Source organism: Microplitis demolitor, chromosome 4 (assembly GCF_026212275.2).
Source record: "Microplitis demolitor isolate Queensland-Clemson2020A chromosome 4, iyMicDemo2.1a, whole genome shotgun sequence".
NCBI lineage: Eukaryota > Metazoa > Arthropoda > Insecta > Hymenoptera > Braconidae > Microplitis > Microplitis demolitor.
In genome coordinates, this window is record NC_068548.1 from 6,457,616 (window position 1) to 6,478,052 (window position 20,437).

At 28.2% G+C, this 20,437-nt stretch overlaps 1 protein-coding gene across 1 annotated transcript in view; it reads right to left on the minus strand.

The window, feature by feature from the left end:
- The window catches only part of LOC103580624 (disintegrin and metalloproteinase domain-containing protein 10), a 99,438-nt gene that overhangs the window by 21,343 nt on the left and 57,658 nt on the right, over positions 1-20,437 (minus strand). The window contains exons 6-9 of the mRNA XM_053738679.1: positions 4,777-5,092; positions 2,722-2,817; positions 2,439-2,617; positions 1,541-1,681 (exon numbers count right to left, since the gene is read on the minus strand). Of these exons, the coding sequence (XP_053594654.1) occupies positions 1,541-1,681; positions 2,439-2,617; positions 2,722-2,817; positions 4,777-5,092 (732 nt within the window). The remainder of the gene's footprint in view (positions 1-1,540; positions 1,682-2,438; positions 2,618-2,721; positions 2,818-4,776; positions 5,093-20,437) is intronic.

Consider the following 20,437-nt stretch of genomic DNA (forward strand, 5'->3'; position numbering starts at 1 on the left):
ATTCTTCCTTCACCTTCTGTTTATGGTGAAAATTTATATTAGTGCTAACAATACTTGTTGTGTAGACTCTACTATCTTAGATGGTAAGTAAATTTGTAAAAGTCAAGATGATAAATATAATAATCGAAATATTATAGTCAATATAATATAAGATTTATTGGTTATGTATTTTTTGCTTTCTGATATAATACCTCTTATTTATTCATAACATAAAAATTACACCGTGAGTTATCAATTGTCGAGAATGATGAATGATCTGAGAAAAACATCGGCTCACACTGTAATTTTTAAATTCTATACTTTAAGAAGAACACTACTATACAGAATAGTGATATTAATGATCAAAAATGTAATTTTAACTAATTTTAAAATAAAATTTAAAATTGTAAAATCTGTTTACTGTAGAGTGCTGGACAATATCGAGTTTGAAACTGTAATATTTGTTATGCCTGAAAAATGTAATTTTTACAGTTTCAGAGTCGCATGGCTTTACTACTATACGAAACTGTAATAAATACAGATATGAGTTCAATTTTTCAACTGCTCGTTTTTCCGTGCATTAAAATATGTTAGCTTCTTTTACAATACACAAAGAGAAAATTATAGTGACTGTTCCTAGTACGTTTATGAAATATCATCCCATACCGTTATGGTAATGATTACTTGGGATTATGGGATATAGACCCATACTTTCTGGAAAACGTTTCCATAAGTATGGGAACAATTCCTATCATTATGGTAACAGTTCCCATATCACATGTGAAAGAATCATGGTAATGATTACCATACTCATAGGAATAGTTCCCACAAGCAAATAGTAACCGATCCTATAACCACATTGTAATGGTTCCTAAGTGTATATGGGAATAAGCCCTATATATTATGGTAACTATTCCTATAATATTATTGTAAACATAACCATCATATTATGGTAATGGTTACCATAATATTATGGTAATCATTCCCATAATGTATGGAAATTATTACCATGATATTATGGTAACCGTTACCATAATATTATGGGAATAGTTACCATAATAGTATGGGAATGGTTGCCATAATATCATGGTAATAATTCCCATAATATTTAGAAATTATAATAATTTTTTTTTTTTTGTAAGAAGCGTTTTTTTTGTATATTACAAAATTTTAAGTATACAAAAAAAACGCTTGTTACAAAAAAAAATGTATTATAATTTCTTAATATTATGGTAACCATTATCATAGTTACATGGTAACGATTACCAAGATTCCATAGGAACTATTCCGATACCATATGGGAATTATACCCATAATTATAGGAATGATTACCATAATATATATGGGTGCCGTTCCTATAATCAACATTTGAAAAAAACCGGTTACCATGCAGTATGGGAACCATTCCCATAATATATTGTAACTGTTTCCATAATTCTCTCTCCGTGTACTTGGATGATAGAATTTGCCGCAAAATTCTCTCCGTATAAAATTTTCACCACTAATTCCATGTGGCTTTGATCCGGTATAGTCGTAAGAAAAAAATATTTAAAAAATCTACCTGAGAACAACTCTAGAAACTCTTCTACGCCATATTTGCCATTGAAACGGTACGACGGATCCTTTAATGCATCTGCTCCGTGGATTTTCACCCGCTTAATCATGAAACTTATGTTGTCTGGCTCCCCGTCTTGATTGAAGTCTAATTCAAAATTTAACATAAATAAATAAATTTTTTGAAGGTAAAATATACATAAATAAATAAATAATTCAAATTTATCTGATTAGATATAGAGCGAAATAGGGTGTCGTATTGGTAATAGTAATTTCTTGTGATCTCTGAATATATTAAGCTGCTGATTAGCAGTACGTGCTTAACAACTATTACTGCTACTATCACTATCACTATACTAGATACCAATGACCCGGTGAGTTTCAGTTCCCCGATATAATCCAAGTAATACTAGACAAGTTGCACGAGATAAGACACGAAATTTCCGTGAATACATTTGCATCATTTAAATATTCATTATTTTAATCATGATACTTCAACTTTCTCAGGTCTTTTTTTTTACTTTTTTTTTTTTTTTTTAATATTATATTTAATCAATAAATCGAACTGCAGTCAATCGAAAAAAGGCAATTTGATTTTCTACAAAAACGTAAGAGGTCACTTTTTTCGTTTTTTCAGTTCTCGAGTTGTAATTTAAATTCAAAAGTTGGCGGGGGAAATACGCGGTTTACAATAAGAAAATTTGGGAACTTCAGAAATTCCTAGAGTCCAAACCATTGGGCTGAGGTAAAAATTTATAAAAACTTTTTTTGTAGAGAATTTAATTTGCTACAAGATTGTATATAATGATTTTGACAGTATCCTCAATAGTTTAGTCACAATAGAACTTTACAGATAAAATAAATATTTTCATACACTCAACGATTACAAAAAATATTTTTCTCACCAGTGTGCCGATAAATCGAATTAACTCTCTGAACATGTCGGGTCATGACCTCGATGCAAGCTTCCTCTGACCTGTAATGCTCGAAAAAGGTATGATCCGCTTGCAAGTACAGCATGCAGGTAGTTTTTTTCGGATCAATCGTCCGCTTCCGACTATGTAAATATTTTTCTCTATCATCTCTACAAATAACAAGAAATATAAAAACGAAAATAAATATCAATATCCAAAATAAACTCGACGTTGTATAAATAACTCTATCAAAAATGATTAAAAAGTATTAAACCTGTAAACATCGAAATTTTCTTCATTATCCACTGGGTATTTATTTAAATCCGGATTTAAAAATTCATCAGTATCGAAGAGAATTGGATCGTTAAAGCTGAAAAAAAATTTTATTTTTCGTTGCATAACAAGTTTAATTATCAGACGACGCAATAATTAATTAGGATTGTCTCGTAACATAATCCATATGTGTAATCAGAGTTTGTGAGTGAGAGAGAAGGGGAATTAGTAAAAGCGTGTACATGTATGGTAACTAAACGTAACAATCGATTGTAAAACCCCTTTTAATTAGTACAACTACAGGTTCTGTAATTAATTAGGGAGAAAGTTACCTAGAGTGTGTGTGTGTTGGCAAGCAAATATGTACGCGTTATGCAAATGTTGTCGTTACAAATTTGTAGTGTGTTATTCTACAAGCTACTGTTGATGTACAAACAGTATACGTGTACCAAAAATTTATCATTGTATGCAGTAGATATTAAACCCCTACACTACAAAGCGTTAGATAATTGGAAATAAATAATTATTCGATAAAAAAAAAAAAAATTAAATCAACATGACTATTCCCCAAACGTATTTGAGGTTTTCAAATTTTTAACCCGCAAGCTTTCGGTTAGGGTAGCGAGAAAACTCGCAAGCTCGGGTATGTTGGGACTCTGTGGGATGCCAGCTTTCATAAAACTTCCGAGCTTGCGGTTTTGGAGCAAGTTTGAGCTTTTTTATAAAAAAAAATCGCGGATATTAATTTCAGAGGTGAGAAGATTGAGAACTGCAAAAGTGAAGTTTGAATTATTTAGACCTAAAAGCTCGGAGCATTGCCTGTATAAGAATTTTTAATTTAACGAGAGTAGATTCATCGAGTGAAACTCAGAGTCTAGGATGCGATTTCGTTACTACGTGCTTTCAGAGAGCTTACAAAGCTATTGAGTTTTGTAATAAAATTGATCAATCAATACAATGCTAGAAACATTTATTTTGGTATGAAAAGCTTTCGGTAAGATCCAAAGACTTCCATATACCAGACATTTATTTTTCATTATCAAATAATCGTAGTTGAGTGTTTAAGTTGAAAACAGAACTTATTAAGCTTTCGTAATGAAGATAGAGTGAAAGCTCTCGAAAAATATAATTAAGTACCGCTCAAAGTAATTAATAATGCCTGAGCTTTCACAGTACCTTTATAACAACAAATACGGGATTTAAAAGCTCGCGCGTCCAAAAATGATAATCAGCTAGTTTATTATTTAAAACAAGTAAAGTTACTATGGAGCTATTGAAGCTTGCAGGCATATCATAAATTATTGACGCGTAAGAGCTTTCAGTGTTATTATTAAAAGCTTAATCAGGCATTAGGTGTTTATAAAAAATAAATCCACTTTTTTAAGCTTTTCCTGATGCAAATTATACGAAAGCTCGTGTACATATTGATTGAGTATAAAGCTTGCACACAAGGGAGATTTATGGCCTTCGAACCATTAAAAAATGCCTGAGTTAGCAAATTATTATTACAATCAGAGCTTTAAAAATTTCCGGGAATCAAATTCTCAATTATTTTATTTCTCAACTGGAGCTTGAATATTAATCGATTAAAGTTTGTAGTCTCGATTTATTTAATCGCAAGCACATCCAAAAATTTTTCCTCAGCCACCAAAATTTCAAAAAATTGTTTAAAACCATTTCTGAAGACTTGTAAGTTAATGCGAGCTTTTAAAGCTCTAACACGCTGAGCATAAAAGCTCGTGCATAAATGGAATCCTTGACTCTCGAACTAATTAAAAATATCTGAGCTTGCGAGATATTTCAGTCTAAGTTTCCGCAAGATCGAAGCTTTTCTTATAATTTTCTTATGTCAATATTTTCGTTGAATTTTCCATTATTATTTTTTAAAAATATTAATAAGAATTAACTAGAGTAAATATATTAGAAAAATCATCATAAAAGCTTTCTGTTATAAAAGCTTTATCTAAAGCTCATCAGAGTGAGAAAAAATGTTTTTTCCTTAATAAAAAATAGGAAGAGCAGATTAAAAAAAATGAAATGAATGAATAAAACTTACGCATGGGTGAAGTTAAAAGGTTCGTTTTCACTGATGCGTTCACTGTTAATAGGACGTTTTAAAGTGTCCAACGGTGTAGAAACATCACTTGAACGATATGCAATGCTATGGTGATTATTATCATCTATATTATCATGATAACTATTATTAATATTATTATAGGTATCACGCGGATTTAATTCATTTATATCACGTCTCACAAGATGTGAATATCTTGTAAATGGTTCTATGTAAATTTCATCCGTTGCCGTTATCACAGTTCCATCGAAAAGACCCTCATTTGTTATTACTCCGTGTACTATGGAATTTTCATCATCTGAAAAAAAAAAAATATTTCGTTTTAATTATTCTTTATGATTTATTAATCTAGAGCTTTATTCAAAATTTACACTTGAATTTTTTTTGGTCAAAATTTTATTTTGCTTCAAGATAACTTGGAAATTATTGGGTTTAGGTGAAAATTTATAGACACCTTTTTTGTAGGAAATTGAATTTACTACAAAAAACTATTTATTGACTTTTGTTGTAAAATTGATAGTTTAGCGAAAAATTTTAATCAATGTCAAAAATTAAAATTTCACGTTTTTGGTTTCTTACGATTAACCCCTAGTCCAAATTTAAGACATAAGAAATCAAAATTACAGCTTATCTATGGGAGATATGATAAACATGATAAGGATTGATCTTGTAGGAATTTAAATTATCTACAGAAAAAAACTCGTTTATTTTTCTCATAAAATTGAAAATTTACCGAAAATAGTAAAAATTAAAATTTAGAATTTTTGAATTCTTACAATTGACACCGTGTCTAAATCAAAGACTTCAAATCAAGATTGCAATTGATCAATCAAGGATATCGCAAAGACGATAAGAAATAATTGTGTAGTAAATTTAATTTCCTAAAAAAAAATATCTGATCATTTTCATCATAAGTCCAATATTTTCCGAGAACTTGATCATGTTGTTTTCTTAGAAAAAAATACCTAGGTGACCAATTACAGCCCGTAATTGCTAAAATAAGAGAATTCTATAAAATTATATACAGCCAGATAAATAAAAAAAAAAATATATATATATGAAATGAGAACGGAAATCCGAGAGAGCAAACATGTTATTTCCGTGTATTCACGTCACATGCACTCTCGAGAGATTTCCTATCCAGCAAGACTGGATTTAATGTTTCTTGTATGCTTATCTTTATTTCCTTGGGATTATTCAGCAAAAAAAAAAAAAGTAAAAAAGGATTCAGTGGAATAAGAGGCTTTAGATTGTATTCATTTTTTTTATTTTTATTTTTTTTTTTTTTAATTCTTCATTCCTCTCTTTTTATTTTCAAGTTCTTTGTCATTTAATCGCAAATAATAATTTAGATAAAAATTTTTTAATTTACTTCTTATCTAAAAATTACAAAAATTTATGCTTAAAAAAAAAAGTTAATAAAATTATTTAGTGAAATTTATTCGAACAATTATAATGATAATAGTAATGGTTGTTTTGTCAATAATAATGTTAATTATTTTACGCATTATAAATTTAACGATATTGAAAATAAATTCACACTGCATTAATTTCCACTGGCGCATATTTACACAGTATTTGCTTCAATTATTATTACTATTGCTGTGTTAGTCGATAATATATGCATAAATTTAATTTAATATGGGGGACTACTGATACGAAAACGATAAATAATGAAAAATTTTAAATATTTGTAATAATGAAGTATGAGTTAATTTTAATTGGAGGTCAAAAAGTCGAGGATACGGATCGTGAATGGGACTAGAATGGATCGCGACGGTAGCTCTAATATACAGATCGCTCCCTTCACGATACGCAAATCACTATCCAGTAGATCGTGTCAATCACAATATTTTTTTCTTTGTGCATTATGTTACAATTGCAGCCCTCGCACGCCGCCATCTTGACCTCTGTCTTCAGCCAAATAAATTCATTTTTCAATAAGTTAATATTAATTTTTAATTATTTGACTAAATCGGTATTATAAACACGGAGAAAACGAGTCTCGAAATTATAGTAATAATTACAATATTTTAGTAAAATTTACTAACAGAAATGAATAAATACATTTCATTTTGTAATTATTCCAAAACATTTAGTAAAATTTACAGTTCAGTAATTATTACAATATGCAGATTTTAAAAATTCCTATACGTAATAGATTTTTTACTATCATGATTGAATTTTTTTTAAACAGAGTTGTAAATTTTATTACATTAATTTTTAATAAATACAATACAACGGAAAGTATATTTTACAAAGCAATATAGTAAATATTACATTTCTGAGATTTGATAAATTATTGAACGGAACATAAATTTTGCTATTCATGAAATAAAATTTACTACGTGTATTATGAATTTTATTATGCACATAAGAAATACTACTAAGTACATAGTATACAAAAATTACTAAACGTTTAGTAATTTTGTACTATGTTGAAACCATATCGTTGTAACCCGGCGTGCGCTCCACTCAGTTCTGCCCAAACGGCTTTGGAATAGTGTGTACTGTTAACCTGTCTTCAGGAAACATAACCTATAAAATTGTATAGTGATTATTTGAGTGAAGGTGAAATATATATGCATGTGCTTGTGATTAAGAAAAGTGAAAATGGAACTGCCGGTTATAGACGCTCCTTTGGAATCTAACAGCATCTTAATATTTATTATATTATTATATATAATCATAATTAATGTCTTTTCCTACAAATACACAACATATTGTACTATGACAATAACTTTTTAAATTAAATGTTTTGTTATAACAATAATAGCAAATTGAATCATTTATTTATCCTTTATAGACTCACTGAATTTTTTATGATGAATAATTTTTAAATTAGATAAATAGTTATAAATCTAGTTAACACTAAATTGTCAACTAGTGTACAGTCAACTATGCTCGAATCAATGATTTCAAATTAATTAATTATACTTTAAAAATGTAATTGTTTATAAATCTTTATAATAGTCACATATATATATATTTGTTTATAAGTATGAAAAGATTCATGTATTAAGATAAAAAAATGCATTATGTATTTATTAATAATTCGTATAAATATATTATTTTCTACAATCAGTTAATTTTAATTCTTACTATTCAAATTACGGAGGCTTATTGTAATTATTAATTGCAATTATTCCTAAGCAGGTTTTGTACTATTCCATATTTGCGATGTATATTTTACTAAACAGTATAGTAAATATTCCAATATTTGTACTTTCAAAATTACTAAACGACTTACAATTATTACTTATGAGGTTTCATACTATTTCATATTTGAGATGTATATTTTACTAAGCAGTATAGTAAATATTCCTTTATCCGTATTGTAAAAATTACTAACCACGATAAGTAAAATATACTAATGTGATTAATAATATTTCCTATATTTTCAATATCGGTTCAACATTACAATCTAAATATAGTAATTTTTACCCATATTTTTTAGTAAAAATTACTATATTTTTTTCTCCGTGAAGGACAATATAGAATAATTTTTTGACGGTTTTAGAATTCAAAATTATAAAAAACAAAAAAGTAATAACAAAAAGAAAATTTTTTTTTCAAATTGCTGCACCTTTCCCCTCCCTATTTGGAAAATCTTATAGATTCCAATAGATTCTCATAAATTCCCATAGAGATTTTATAAAAATGAACGAGTTCCATAAGAAGTGCTATGTTTAAGTATAGGGCCTTATATATACAACTATAAGAATCTATCGGATTTTTTAAGCAGGGTTATAAGAGACATAGTTTTATTATTTTTTTAAAATTAGCCTTGTGGATACTCATTACAGAGCAAATAGCGAACTCTACAAGTTACAAAAAAAAAAACTTCAATTTTAAATTTCATACAAAAATCGAAATGTTGAATTTCAATCAAAATAAAATTAAACGAATTTAAGTTATATTTCCCCAAAATGACGTTTTCACCGAAACGTACGTCAATATACTGAGATTAACTTACACATGATATAGATACCAAGGGTGAAATAAAATATAATAATAATAATAATAATAATAAAAATATATTCCAGTGGTTGGAAGTTAAAAGAAAATGTGAATGTTATGCTAAAATTCTCAAGAGTAAAAGAAATATAAAAATAAATAATGGATATGTTTGATATCAGTATACTCGTACATGTCCTGGAAAATGGATAGTAATAATAATAAAAATAGTAAACTAAAAAGGTAACAGTTAAAGTTGAAGTTGAAGTAGAAGTAGTATGAAATTTTCTAGTTCGTCTTTTAAAAATGTTCTTTTACTTGTCAGTACTGTGCGATGACAAAAAAAAACTAAGCATTATTTCTTAGTAATTAAAAACTTTAACTTGAGGTAAGAGTAAGATAAAGGGCAAACTATAATAAGAGTTTTAAGTAAAGTACTTCTGTACAATTAAAATTTATTATGTTTATTTATTTAAAAGTTTATTAAATACGTCTTCTAACTTTTTTAACTTCCCGCTAAAAGAATTTAAAATTAAAAAAAAAAAAGGGAAATTGGTTTCGGTCCGATTTTTGAAAACAGTGATTCCAACAGACACTAGATGTTTAGAGATCCTACACGGAAAAAATAGGTGCTGCAACAAGACGCAGTCCTGTGGGAGTAACAGGACAAAATCCTGTTGCAACAAGATTTTCATCAAGAGTTGAACGAAGGGGCCATGCCTGGGACATTATTGGGAAGCCCATCTTGGCAAACCTATACTGTCCTATGCCCGGGCCATAACTGGGTAATTAGTCTTGACCATTCCTATAATTATCCAGGCTTGGGCCAAGACTGAATAACCTAACCTTGGCCCAAGCTTAGAGTCACCCTAACTTGGGCCAAGTTCGTGTAACCTAACTTGGGCCAAGTTCGTGTAACCTAACCATGGCCGTTAAATGGTAACCCTAACATGGACTAAGACTGAATGACCTAGCCTTGGCCGCTGAGTGGTAAATCTAATACGGGCTTAGACTGAATAACCCATTTTTTATGAAAAATCATTTTATAATATTTTCTTACATCCAGGTAATTTGTGTTGATTAGATTTGCCCGGAATTGCCAAATCACGGACCTCGTGAGGGCCAGCCCACTGCACTACCCATACAGCAGCTGCCAGAGCTGAACAAAGGGGTCGTCCTTGGCTCAGCACTAGGGAACCTAGCTTTGGCACGTCTATATTGGCCCATGTTTGGGTCAAGAAAGGTTAGTCAATACTGGCCATTCCAATCATTACCCGAGTCTGGGCCAGGACTGGGCAACCTAGCCTTGGCCGTTACAATAATTACCCAAGCTTAGACCAAGACTGGATTCTTCTGTCTTGGCCATGCAATGGAATCCCACACTTGAGCCAGGACTGGGTAACCTAGCCTTGGCCGACCCAATGATTACCCGAGTTTAAGCCAAGACTAGGTTCCTCTGCCTTGATCATTCAATGGCAACCCAGACTTGGGCCAAGGTAGGATTATCCAAGTTCGGGTATACCTATAGTTACCCGTCCTTGAGCCGGAATTGGCTAATTTAGGTTTTTTATTAATTATCCAATCATCTTATTATTACGATTTTTTAGACTAATAATTATTTATTTTTGAATTAAAATAAGTTTTAATGAATAAATATTTAAACATTCCGATTAAAATTATTTACAACTAATGATTAATACATTTTTTAGTTCGTTATTGTTTGCAATCAACAACCGTAATTTTATAATTTTACTTTTAAAAACTAATTTAATTAAAAAATAACTCATCAATTTTTATAATAAATGTTATTTTTAATAATGGTGGTAGAGTAAGATAATTAAGCTGGGTTTATGATGAATAATCAATTAAATTTAATAAATTTTATTTTAAAAAATTATGTAATTATAATATAAATAATGCGAAATTATTTTTTTTTTTCTTAATCGAAAATATTAATTAAATGACTCTTTAATAAGTAGAACACATAGAAGTTTCAATTCAACTTAAGTAGGTTCGTCCAGTAGCCAGAGTTCAGACTCAGCAATCAGAGGGACGACAGTTCGCGCCCAGAGCCCAGCAGAATTTCCACCGAGTTTTTTCACGTCATTTACTTCACTTAAACAGTTTCAATGTTAATGATCACAAACTCTAGTAAATAATAATAAATTTTTATTTAATTAAATTTATTTATTTTTTCGATACATGGACCAGGCCTGGCAACCAAGCATGGGTCAGGTCTGACAACCAGGCTTGGCACGATGTTGTCATTCCAGACTTCTACCAAGGCTGGCTTATAAACTTGGCCCAGAGTTCAACATAGTTGAACCAAGCCTAGGCCCGTCGTACTTTCTTGTCTGGGTTGGCATTAAAATTTAATAAATAAATAAAAAATAGCGGGAAGTTTTGGGGCTGGCCCGCAGGGTCAACCGTTTTTTTCAGATTTTTCTCGTAGATTAAACTTTGATGATTTTTTAAAATTATCAATATCAAATTTATGAAAAAATAAAATCTCTGTTATTTTTGTTGCATCTTTTAAATTTAAGCTAGAAAAATATTTAAATAATAACAATTTTATGGAAAAGTAATTTGAATTTCTGGGCTTAAAATTGAAATATTACGAGAACGTTAGTGATAGAGGAAAAAATAGTAGTTATAAATTTGTTTAGAATTGAATTTTCTACAAAATAAGGTATCAATGAATTTTTCATTAAATTTTGAACTTATCGAGTTATTTGTTTGCGAACTAAAATAAAACTAAATGGGGAGTTTGTAAAATTATTATTATTGTCTTTGAGAAATCTTTAGTTTGAGTTTATAAGACTGTCCTAAAACATCTCATAAGCATAAGGAAAACAAAACAAAGCCAGTTGGCTTATTGTTTAACTATTTAATGGCCTCATAAAAACGCCGTCTTAACGTTGATATAAAATTAAATTACATTGTAAAATTTTTATACCACTTTTTTTATCTTTTTCTTTGTCTTTGAAAGTCCTTAAAATATTAATATTATAAAATAAAATATAAATATATGAAAATTTTAGATATTTTTGTTTACGCAAAATTTTGCTATTTTTAATAAATAATCGTGATAATTTTTATGTATTTATTATTTTGTTAAAAATTATAATTTTGATCTATAGATCACTTAATCTCACGCGAAATGAACAGCCATATGATTATATTTACACTAGGTTGTCCATATGCTATTTATATGGGAATAAATAAAAATATATGAAAAAAACATTTTTGATGTTTTAGGAATACAGAGTTGTAAGGATTCAATTTAAAAGAATTCGTAAAGGCAACAAATGGGTGAAGTCAAATTATTTGAAAAAGTCATTTTTCGAATTTTCGTATTTTTTTAATTTTCATTTCTTTATCAAAATTTATTAACTGCATCGGAATAAAGAACTAATAAGAGCCAAAATTTCCTCTTTCTAGGAATGGGAAGGGCGAAACGAGTGAGGGGGGGGGGGCAAAATGGATTAAAATTTGTAAAAATATAATTGAGTATTATTAAAATTTTTTTTTTTTTTTTGGTTAAATTTTTCCAAAAATCAAAAGGTTCAGTCTAAAAATATTAATGACATGTTTTATGATAAAAACGATTGAAAATTTTTTTTTTCGCTTTGCATCCATCAATTATCTGAAAAGTAATTTTTTTTGTGAAAATTATTTATAAGAAGATTTAATCTAACCAAATTCATTTAATTGGTAAAGAAATTTTTTCTCACCTTCGTTAGGGGGTATTCCATTTTGCCCGCAAGAAATGAATTTTTTTTTTTAACGGCAGCTGGAAATTTTTTCGATTACTTGAATATCATTAAAAAAGAAAGATATAACGTATTTGAGTTCTCAAAAACTTAGTACTTCTTTAAGTACCCGTTTTTCCCTCCTGCCTCTATATGTTGATATGATAAAACAATAAATATATATAAAGAAGTTTTTATTAAATTTAAAACCCAACCTTGTTGGTACTCATTCGAGAGAAAATTTCGTACCGTACTACTTAACGACACTAATTTAAATTTTTTTTTTTTTTTTAAGTTCTGTAATAAACTTACTTGAGATGTTATAAGAAAAGTCAAAACAAAATAAAAAAAAAGTTTTCAAAGTATTAAGCAAAAGGCCAATTGTCAAAAACTTTTATCCATGTATATATATATATATATATATATACAAAACTTTATTGGTGAAAAAAATAAATAAATTGATTGATCGATTGTAGTGACAATAGGATAGTAAAATTGAGATATATGTTATTTGAAAAAAGAAAAAAAAATATTAAAAGGTTTTATTTACCAAAGATAAGATGAAAAACAAAAAAAAAGAAAGTTTAATTGACTCGGAGGAAAGTGTTGCCTGTAGTCTTTAATAGAAGTGGAAGTAGAAGACGAAGAGAAAAAAAAATAGTATAAGTTGAAAAGGAGCAAGTTTGAAACGAGTAAAAGAGAGTACGGGTGAGGAATCAAGATGATTTTACAGATATATATCTAAAGTTATTTCTTTATCTCTGTATTTTATTCTGGTTCCCTCATCGAGTAAACTTTTCAATTGAATCTTAAAGAAATGGCAGTCGCGGTTTTATAAAAAACTTTTAACAAAATTCTTTTATTTTTTGGTATATTAAATCTCATTAGACATTTCGTTTTTATTAAGGGATTGTCGAATTTAAACATCTAAAGTCATACAAATTCTGAATTTGAGAATCGTTAATTAAATAGTCATAATTAAACTAAAATTACAACTGAACTAGTGGACTTTCTTAAAAATTGATAAAAGTATTTTCTTTCGAAAATTAAATTTCCAATCATTTAGTGCACGGACAGAAAATTATGGAAACAGTTACAATATATTATAGGAATGATTCTCATACTGCATGGTAACCGGTTTTTTTCAAATGTTGATTATAGGAACGGCACCCATATATATTATGGTAATCATTCCTATAATTATGGGTATAATTCCCATATAGTATCGAAATAGTTCCTATCAAATCATGATAATCGTTACCATGTAACTATGATAATGGTTACCATAATATTATGGTAATAATTCCCATACATTATGGTAATTGTTACCATAATATTTAGAAATTATAATAAATTTTTTTTTGTATACTCAAAATTTTGTAATATACAAAAAAAACGCTTCTTACAAAAAAAAAAATTATTATAATTTCTAAATGTTATGGGAATTATTACCATAATATCATGGTAATAATTTCCATACATTATGGGAACGATAGCCATAATATTATGGTAACCATTACTATAATATGATGGTTATGTTTACAATAATATTATAGGAATGGTTACCATAATATATAGGGCTTATTCCCATATACACTTAGGAACCATTACAATGTGGTTATAGGATCGGTTACTGTTTGTTTGTGGGAATTATTCCTATGAGTATGGTAATCATTACCATGATTCTTTCACATGCGATATGGAAACTGTTACCATAATGATAGGATTGTTCCCATACTTATGGAAACTTTTCCCAGAAAGTATGGGTCTATATCCCATAATCCCAAGTAATCATTACCATAACGGTATGAGATGTTATTTCATAAATGTACTAGGAACAGCTATCATAGTTTTTTCTCCGTGTACTTTCACGGAAAAAAATTATGGGAAGTTTTGCTACACGGAGAAAAAAATATAGTAAAATTTACTAAAAAATATGATAATAATTATTAAATTTAGATAGTAATCTTGAAACGCTTATGATTTATATGAAAAATTAATAAACCGATAAGCATATTTTACAAGTCGTTTAGTAATTTCTCATATACTGGTCATAAAAAATCTCCTATATTGCATATTAGTTTTTAGTTATATTTAATAAATTTTACTATCCCTGTTTAATAAATTTTACTATCCTATTTAGTAAATTTTACTATATTAGAATGAAAAAAAATTAAATTAAATTTTTATTAGCAGATAGTAAAAAAATAAAATCGTGTTAGCAACAAATACATTGTGTACAGTAATTTTAAATATTTTGTATAGTAACAAATCCTATATTGTATTAGAAAATTTACTTTCTTAAATTTCTATTTATTAAAAATACTTAAAGTAAAATTTACTATACGGATAGTAAAAAATTCAATCGCATTAGCAAAAAATACATTGCGCATAGTAATTTTTAATATTTTGTATAGTAACAAATCCTATATTGTATTAGAAAATTTACTTTCTTACATTTGTATTTATTAATAGTACTTATAGTAAAATTTACTACACATATTGTAAAAAATACAATCGTCTTAGCAAAAAATACATTACGCATAGTAATTTTTAATACCTTATTATGTAATTATTACTAACTAGTTAATTTTACTAAACGTTTAGTAATAATTACAATGCAGAATGTTTTTTTTTTCATATCTGCAGTTAGTAAATTTTATTATAAGATGGTAATTTTTACTATATTTTTTTCTCCGTGTATGCATTATGGGGATAGTTCCAATAATGGTATATTAGGAATTGTATCCATTCTATTTTAGGGATGGTTCCTATATAATATTGAAAAAATTTCACAAAATTATGGAAACCATTCCCATAATTTTTTTTCCGAGCTTTTAATTTTTTTTTGTATCTCGCATAATTTAGTCAGAATTTAAAGTTAAAGATAAAAAAAATTTTAGAAACTGACTGATTAGAAATTCAATTTCTAAGTCCTGTAGATTAAAAATTATAACCAAATTATTTAATTGAGAAAAAAAATATTGATTTTTTTTTTGTGAAGAATAAGATTTGCCAGAAAAAAGTATCATGATAAATTTTTGATAAGTATATGGAAGGTTGCGAGACATATGTCAATGAAAGTGGAAGGAATGATTTGCTGAAATTTCATAAAAATTCGAGCGATTTTTTTTCTGTAAGGTAAAAAATCTAATACCCGATTGGGAACTAATACCTGATCACTTCATTTATTTGTTTATTTATATTTATAAATATAGATATACAAATATACGGAATAATCGGATACCAACTCTTGATCGGGTATTAGGTCTTTTACTTTAATGTGAAAATAAAATAACTGAAATAAAAAATGGCGAAGCTGTAATTACAGAGCTTTGAAACTTTTACAAAGCTTTTGAGTCTTTAAGTTAAAGAGAGTAATTAATACAATGTATAGATTTGACAAGAAGCTGAAGAGCTAAACGATCAAATGTAATTAAAACCGTTCTTTTGACTTATTTTTTTTTTTGTTTTTTATTGCAGAATGTCTTTTAGTGCGAAAATAAAATTAATTAATCGATTAAGCTAAAAGTTTTTGATTAAAATTGTTCAATTCATTTTGTACTTTTCAACTGTTTTGTAATTATTTTTGTATCAAAATCAATGATTTGAATTTAATTTTTATCCATTTTACTATTCATAATTTAAAAAATTTATTATAGTCATGATTATTTTATTTTGGAACTGAAAATACTGCTGTAGAAAACAAATAATCCATAAAATAGAAGACAAAATTTCCTGTAAAATGAGTACCCACATTAGTATATTTAAATTATTTTATTTATATGGCATATATACGGCAAGAATGAAAAATATATGAAAAGAAGTTTTTAATATTTCTTCAACTTAGTCTTGTGGGTACTCATTCAAGAGGAAATTTCAAAAACAACAAACGAGTGGAGACAAAGAATTAAAAATTTGAATTTCAAAAATTTTCATACTTTTTCAATTTTTAATTCAAATCAAAATTTATTAAGTTAATAATTAAAAAAAAAACGATTGTCTTCATGAAATAGTAGATCAAATTTCCTGTCAAATGAGTACCTTCATCAACATATTTAAATTATATGACATGTAAGTTGAATATATGATATGCAAAAAATATATGAAAAGAGGTTTTTATAAATTTTTAAACCTAGTCTTGTAGGTACTCATTCGAAAGGGAATAAAATTTAAACGGCAATTAATTGGTAGAGATAATTTTATCAATAGTGGGGCATAATAGTCATAGCTTATAATAGAAGTATAATTAATGTGATAAAGTGGTAATTTGTCGTACTTTATTGAGTTAAATATCTCCTACGATGTTAAAATTCTCCATTTTCCTCCTCTATGCTTTCATTAAAATACAAATTGTTTAAAAGTACAGGTGGAGTTTTCAGTAACGAGCAATTAAATTTTTATTTGGACATTCTCTGAAACCTCTCCTTCAAATTGTGATTTAACTCATCGGTGATAAACGGTTACATAACGAAGTAACACAGCATCAAAGGAATTGTTTTCAACATTCAAAATTTAATTAACGAATAAATTTCCAATTTCCCTCACTGTCTTCCAATCTCACAATTTATTTATTTTCATCTTTATCATTAATTTATCACTAAACTAACCTAGATATCACAAAAGTTATAATGAACAATATTATAAAAAATTTAATTCTTTACAAAAAAGTTCCTTACAACTTTTCCTTTAAAGTAAATCGTTAACGAGATATTTGAATTTCAAAGAGATGAAAAATTTTAACCATTTAATCTTAGCAAAAAAATGAAAATAATAATAGCTGTCATAAGGAAATAACATCATTTATAGACTATGGAGGGTAGGGGTACCTCTACCCTCCATATTATAGACATATATGTATAGATAGAAGTAAATTGTATAGACGAGTATACGTAGGGTGACAACATCTGGGTAGTAGAATGAAATACCGGTTGAGCTAGTGGTTTAAGAGAGATCATACGTCATCCTACTGTCAAGTGACATTATTTTCGTATCTTTTATCCTTTTCTTTCACTACATCCATATATTTATGTGCTGACTAAAAGAGCCGTCTAGTATTTTTATCCTATATGCCTTTAACCTAATGTTTTTTCCAATAATCTCCTGTTCGACGTACGATTTATATTCCAACGACCTACAAGACACCTTTTGTGTTATATTCCGACAGAACGAGAAATTATTGTTAGATTGGGATGCTCAGCTATTGTTTCTTGTAGATAGATGCTACATATGCTATATATCTGTATTACAATGCAGAAAAGTTATGTTGGTGAAAAAAAAAAAAAAAAATAAAAAATAGAATAAAATATCAGTAATAAAATTCGGTGATATATATTTAAAAAGATATTTTTGAAATATTTGAAGGCTGCAGCAGTGTAGAAAAGTGGATTTCCGGTTGTTTGAGTACCCACATCAATATATTTTGACAACTTTAAAAAACTGCGAAAAATAATTTTTTTTTTATTCTAAATTTTGATTAATCAAAAATTTATGTTTTCAAATACATCGGTGTTGGTACTCATTCGAGGGAAATTTTTTAATCTATACAACCAGTAATAAAACATTATAATTTTCAAAATTTAGAGTTAAATCTCCAAAAAACTTTTTTTTTTTTTTTTTTTTTCAATTTTTAACACTGGATTCTTGTAAACCGTAAAATTGTCATTAGTTTAAGTACTCACATCAATATATTCCGATTAATTTAAAGAATCGCGAAATATACATTTTTAATTTGACTTCTGATCACTCAAAAAATTGATTCCTGGTATATATTGTTGTTGGTACTTATTCGACGGAGAATTTTACACTCTAGAAAACAAAAATATAAAAATTTTGTTTTCCATAATTCGGAAAATGGAATTTAAAATTTAAAAAAAATAAAATTTGTGAAGAGTTTGCAGAAGCAAGTACGGTAATGAAGAAAACATACAATATAACAATCTATCGAGGCAAGCGTAAAAGCCTCAAGTCCGATAAAGATGGGAAGGAAACGGTAAATTTACCCAAGCGTATATTTTAGCTTTCGGAATCCACAATACCTAGAAGCTTGCACGACATTAAACTCTACCGTGCGGCTTAATTTTCCGTCCACCTGGAAAACTCTTTATGGCAATATAAAAAACCTAAAAAGACAATTCACAACAAAGATAGAAAAAAAGACGCAATATCGCTTGCCAACGTTATCAAATTATTTTCTTCGTTTTTATATAAATTTATTTGTCCGTTTATTTTTAATTTACTAGGCTATAAATTACAAAACTACTGTCTAGAATTAGTAAAGAACTCAAGTTAACGTTCTTCACAACTTAATCAACAATTTCACCAATTTTCAAACCGCTAAAACAAATTTTTTAAGTCTCAGAATCGATTTTCCAAAATTTTTCCGTACACATGAACTATAAATTCAAATTATGACTAAACTATCAGAGATACGCAAAAAATGGATATGAACAATTTTATAGTAAATTAAATTTTTAACAAAAAAGTAATCATTCATTTTTTCTATAAATGTCATATAAAAATCGTAATTTGAATAATTTAAAACTGCCGCCAATTTCATCTCATACGTACGAATGTATGGACTGTCCATACCTCCCCTCCAAGTACTACGATTTAAAAAAATTATCTCTTGGTGTAGAGAGCTCATCAACTCTCATGGCTCATTAAATTTTGAGCCCAATCTGCCTCATATATTCTGAGATAACCATAAAAAATTGATATTTCTTCAATTTATGATTTTTTTTATAAAAAATCAGAAAACGAATGAATATTTTATTAAAATGATCGGCATCCAGCGTTCATTTTGTCCCAGATACTACCATCAGCCAGCAATTTAACTTCCATTAAATAAAGACGATTTAAAAAGGTACAACGAACAACATTTTACTATCACGACAAACTTCGAAAGCTCGTACAACAAAAACTGCTAACAATACCTGTCAGAGTTTGAAAAGCAGCTTTTAAATTTTATATCTCACGCGTTTAAAGTTGTTTCTTTATACATATATATATGCAATATGGTACTTGAGTAATTTAAACATCTATAGCCGATACTTGAAAATTCTCGTTAAATCTAATAGACAAATTATTGCCAATAATAAATAAAGCTGAATTTTTTTCAAAAAAAATTATTCTGAAAAAAAAAAAAAAACAAAAAAAAAAAAATTATCTCATTTCCAGAATCTACTTTGGTCTTTCCCAATAAATGTTTTTTTTTTTATTATAAACTCTAAAAGTCAATTTTTTTTCCAAACTATCGATTTATGTCGAAAAGCTCCTTTTGAAACTTAAATTACCGATAACTCAAGAACTAATTATCCGAAAGTAACTTCTTATATATGTTTCGGAAACGCCAAATCCTGCTCTTCAAGTTGCAACTATTAAATATATAAAAAAATGATTTCATATACCTCTTGAAAGTCAAAAAATTGACTTTTTTTCAGAAAAAGAGAAATTGAAAGCTAGATTTTTAATTATTTTATCCTTAAAATGGTTGAAACCCTTTGAATGTGACATAAATTCGTGAAAGTGACTCTGAAATTTGTTGACTGATAGCGCGAAAAGGAGGAACCAGAATGAAATTATGTCTTGACTTTAACATGAAGTTTAAAGGGAAAACCCCTTTGGATTCTTCAACCACCAGAAGTACTCACCCTCCTGACCCTCTTGAGTATCCCCTCAGACCCCTAAAACTCACTCAAACTCACCCGACGGCAATTCACGAGCGAGCGACGCCATTTAACTATCTAGTAACCAGCCAACCGATTTTCGAGCGTCACATCCTACTTCTACTCCCACTCCCACTTCCACCCCCTACCCTATCAACCCAATTCACATTAGTGAGGGTTACATGGCAGTCTAACGACTCTCATCCTCGATCGAAGCATCTTCTCAACCCAACACCCTTCATCATATTATGCTAGGTATGTTAACCT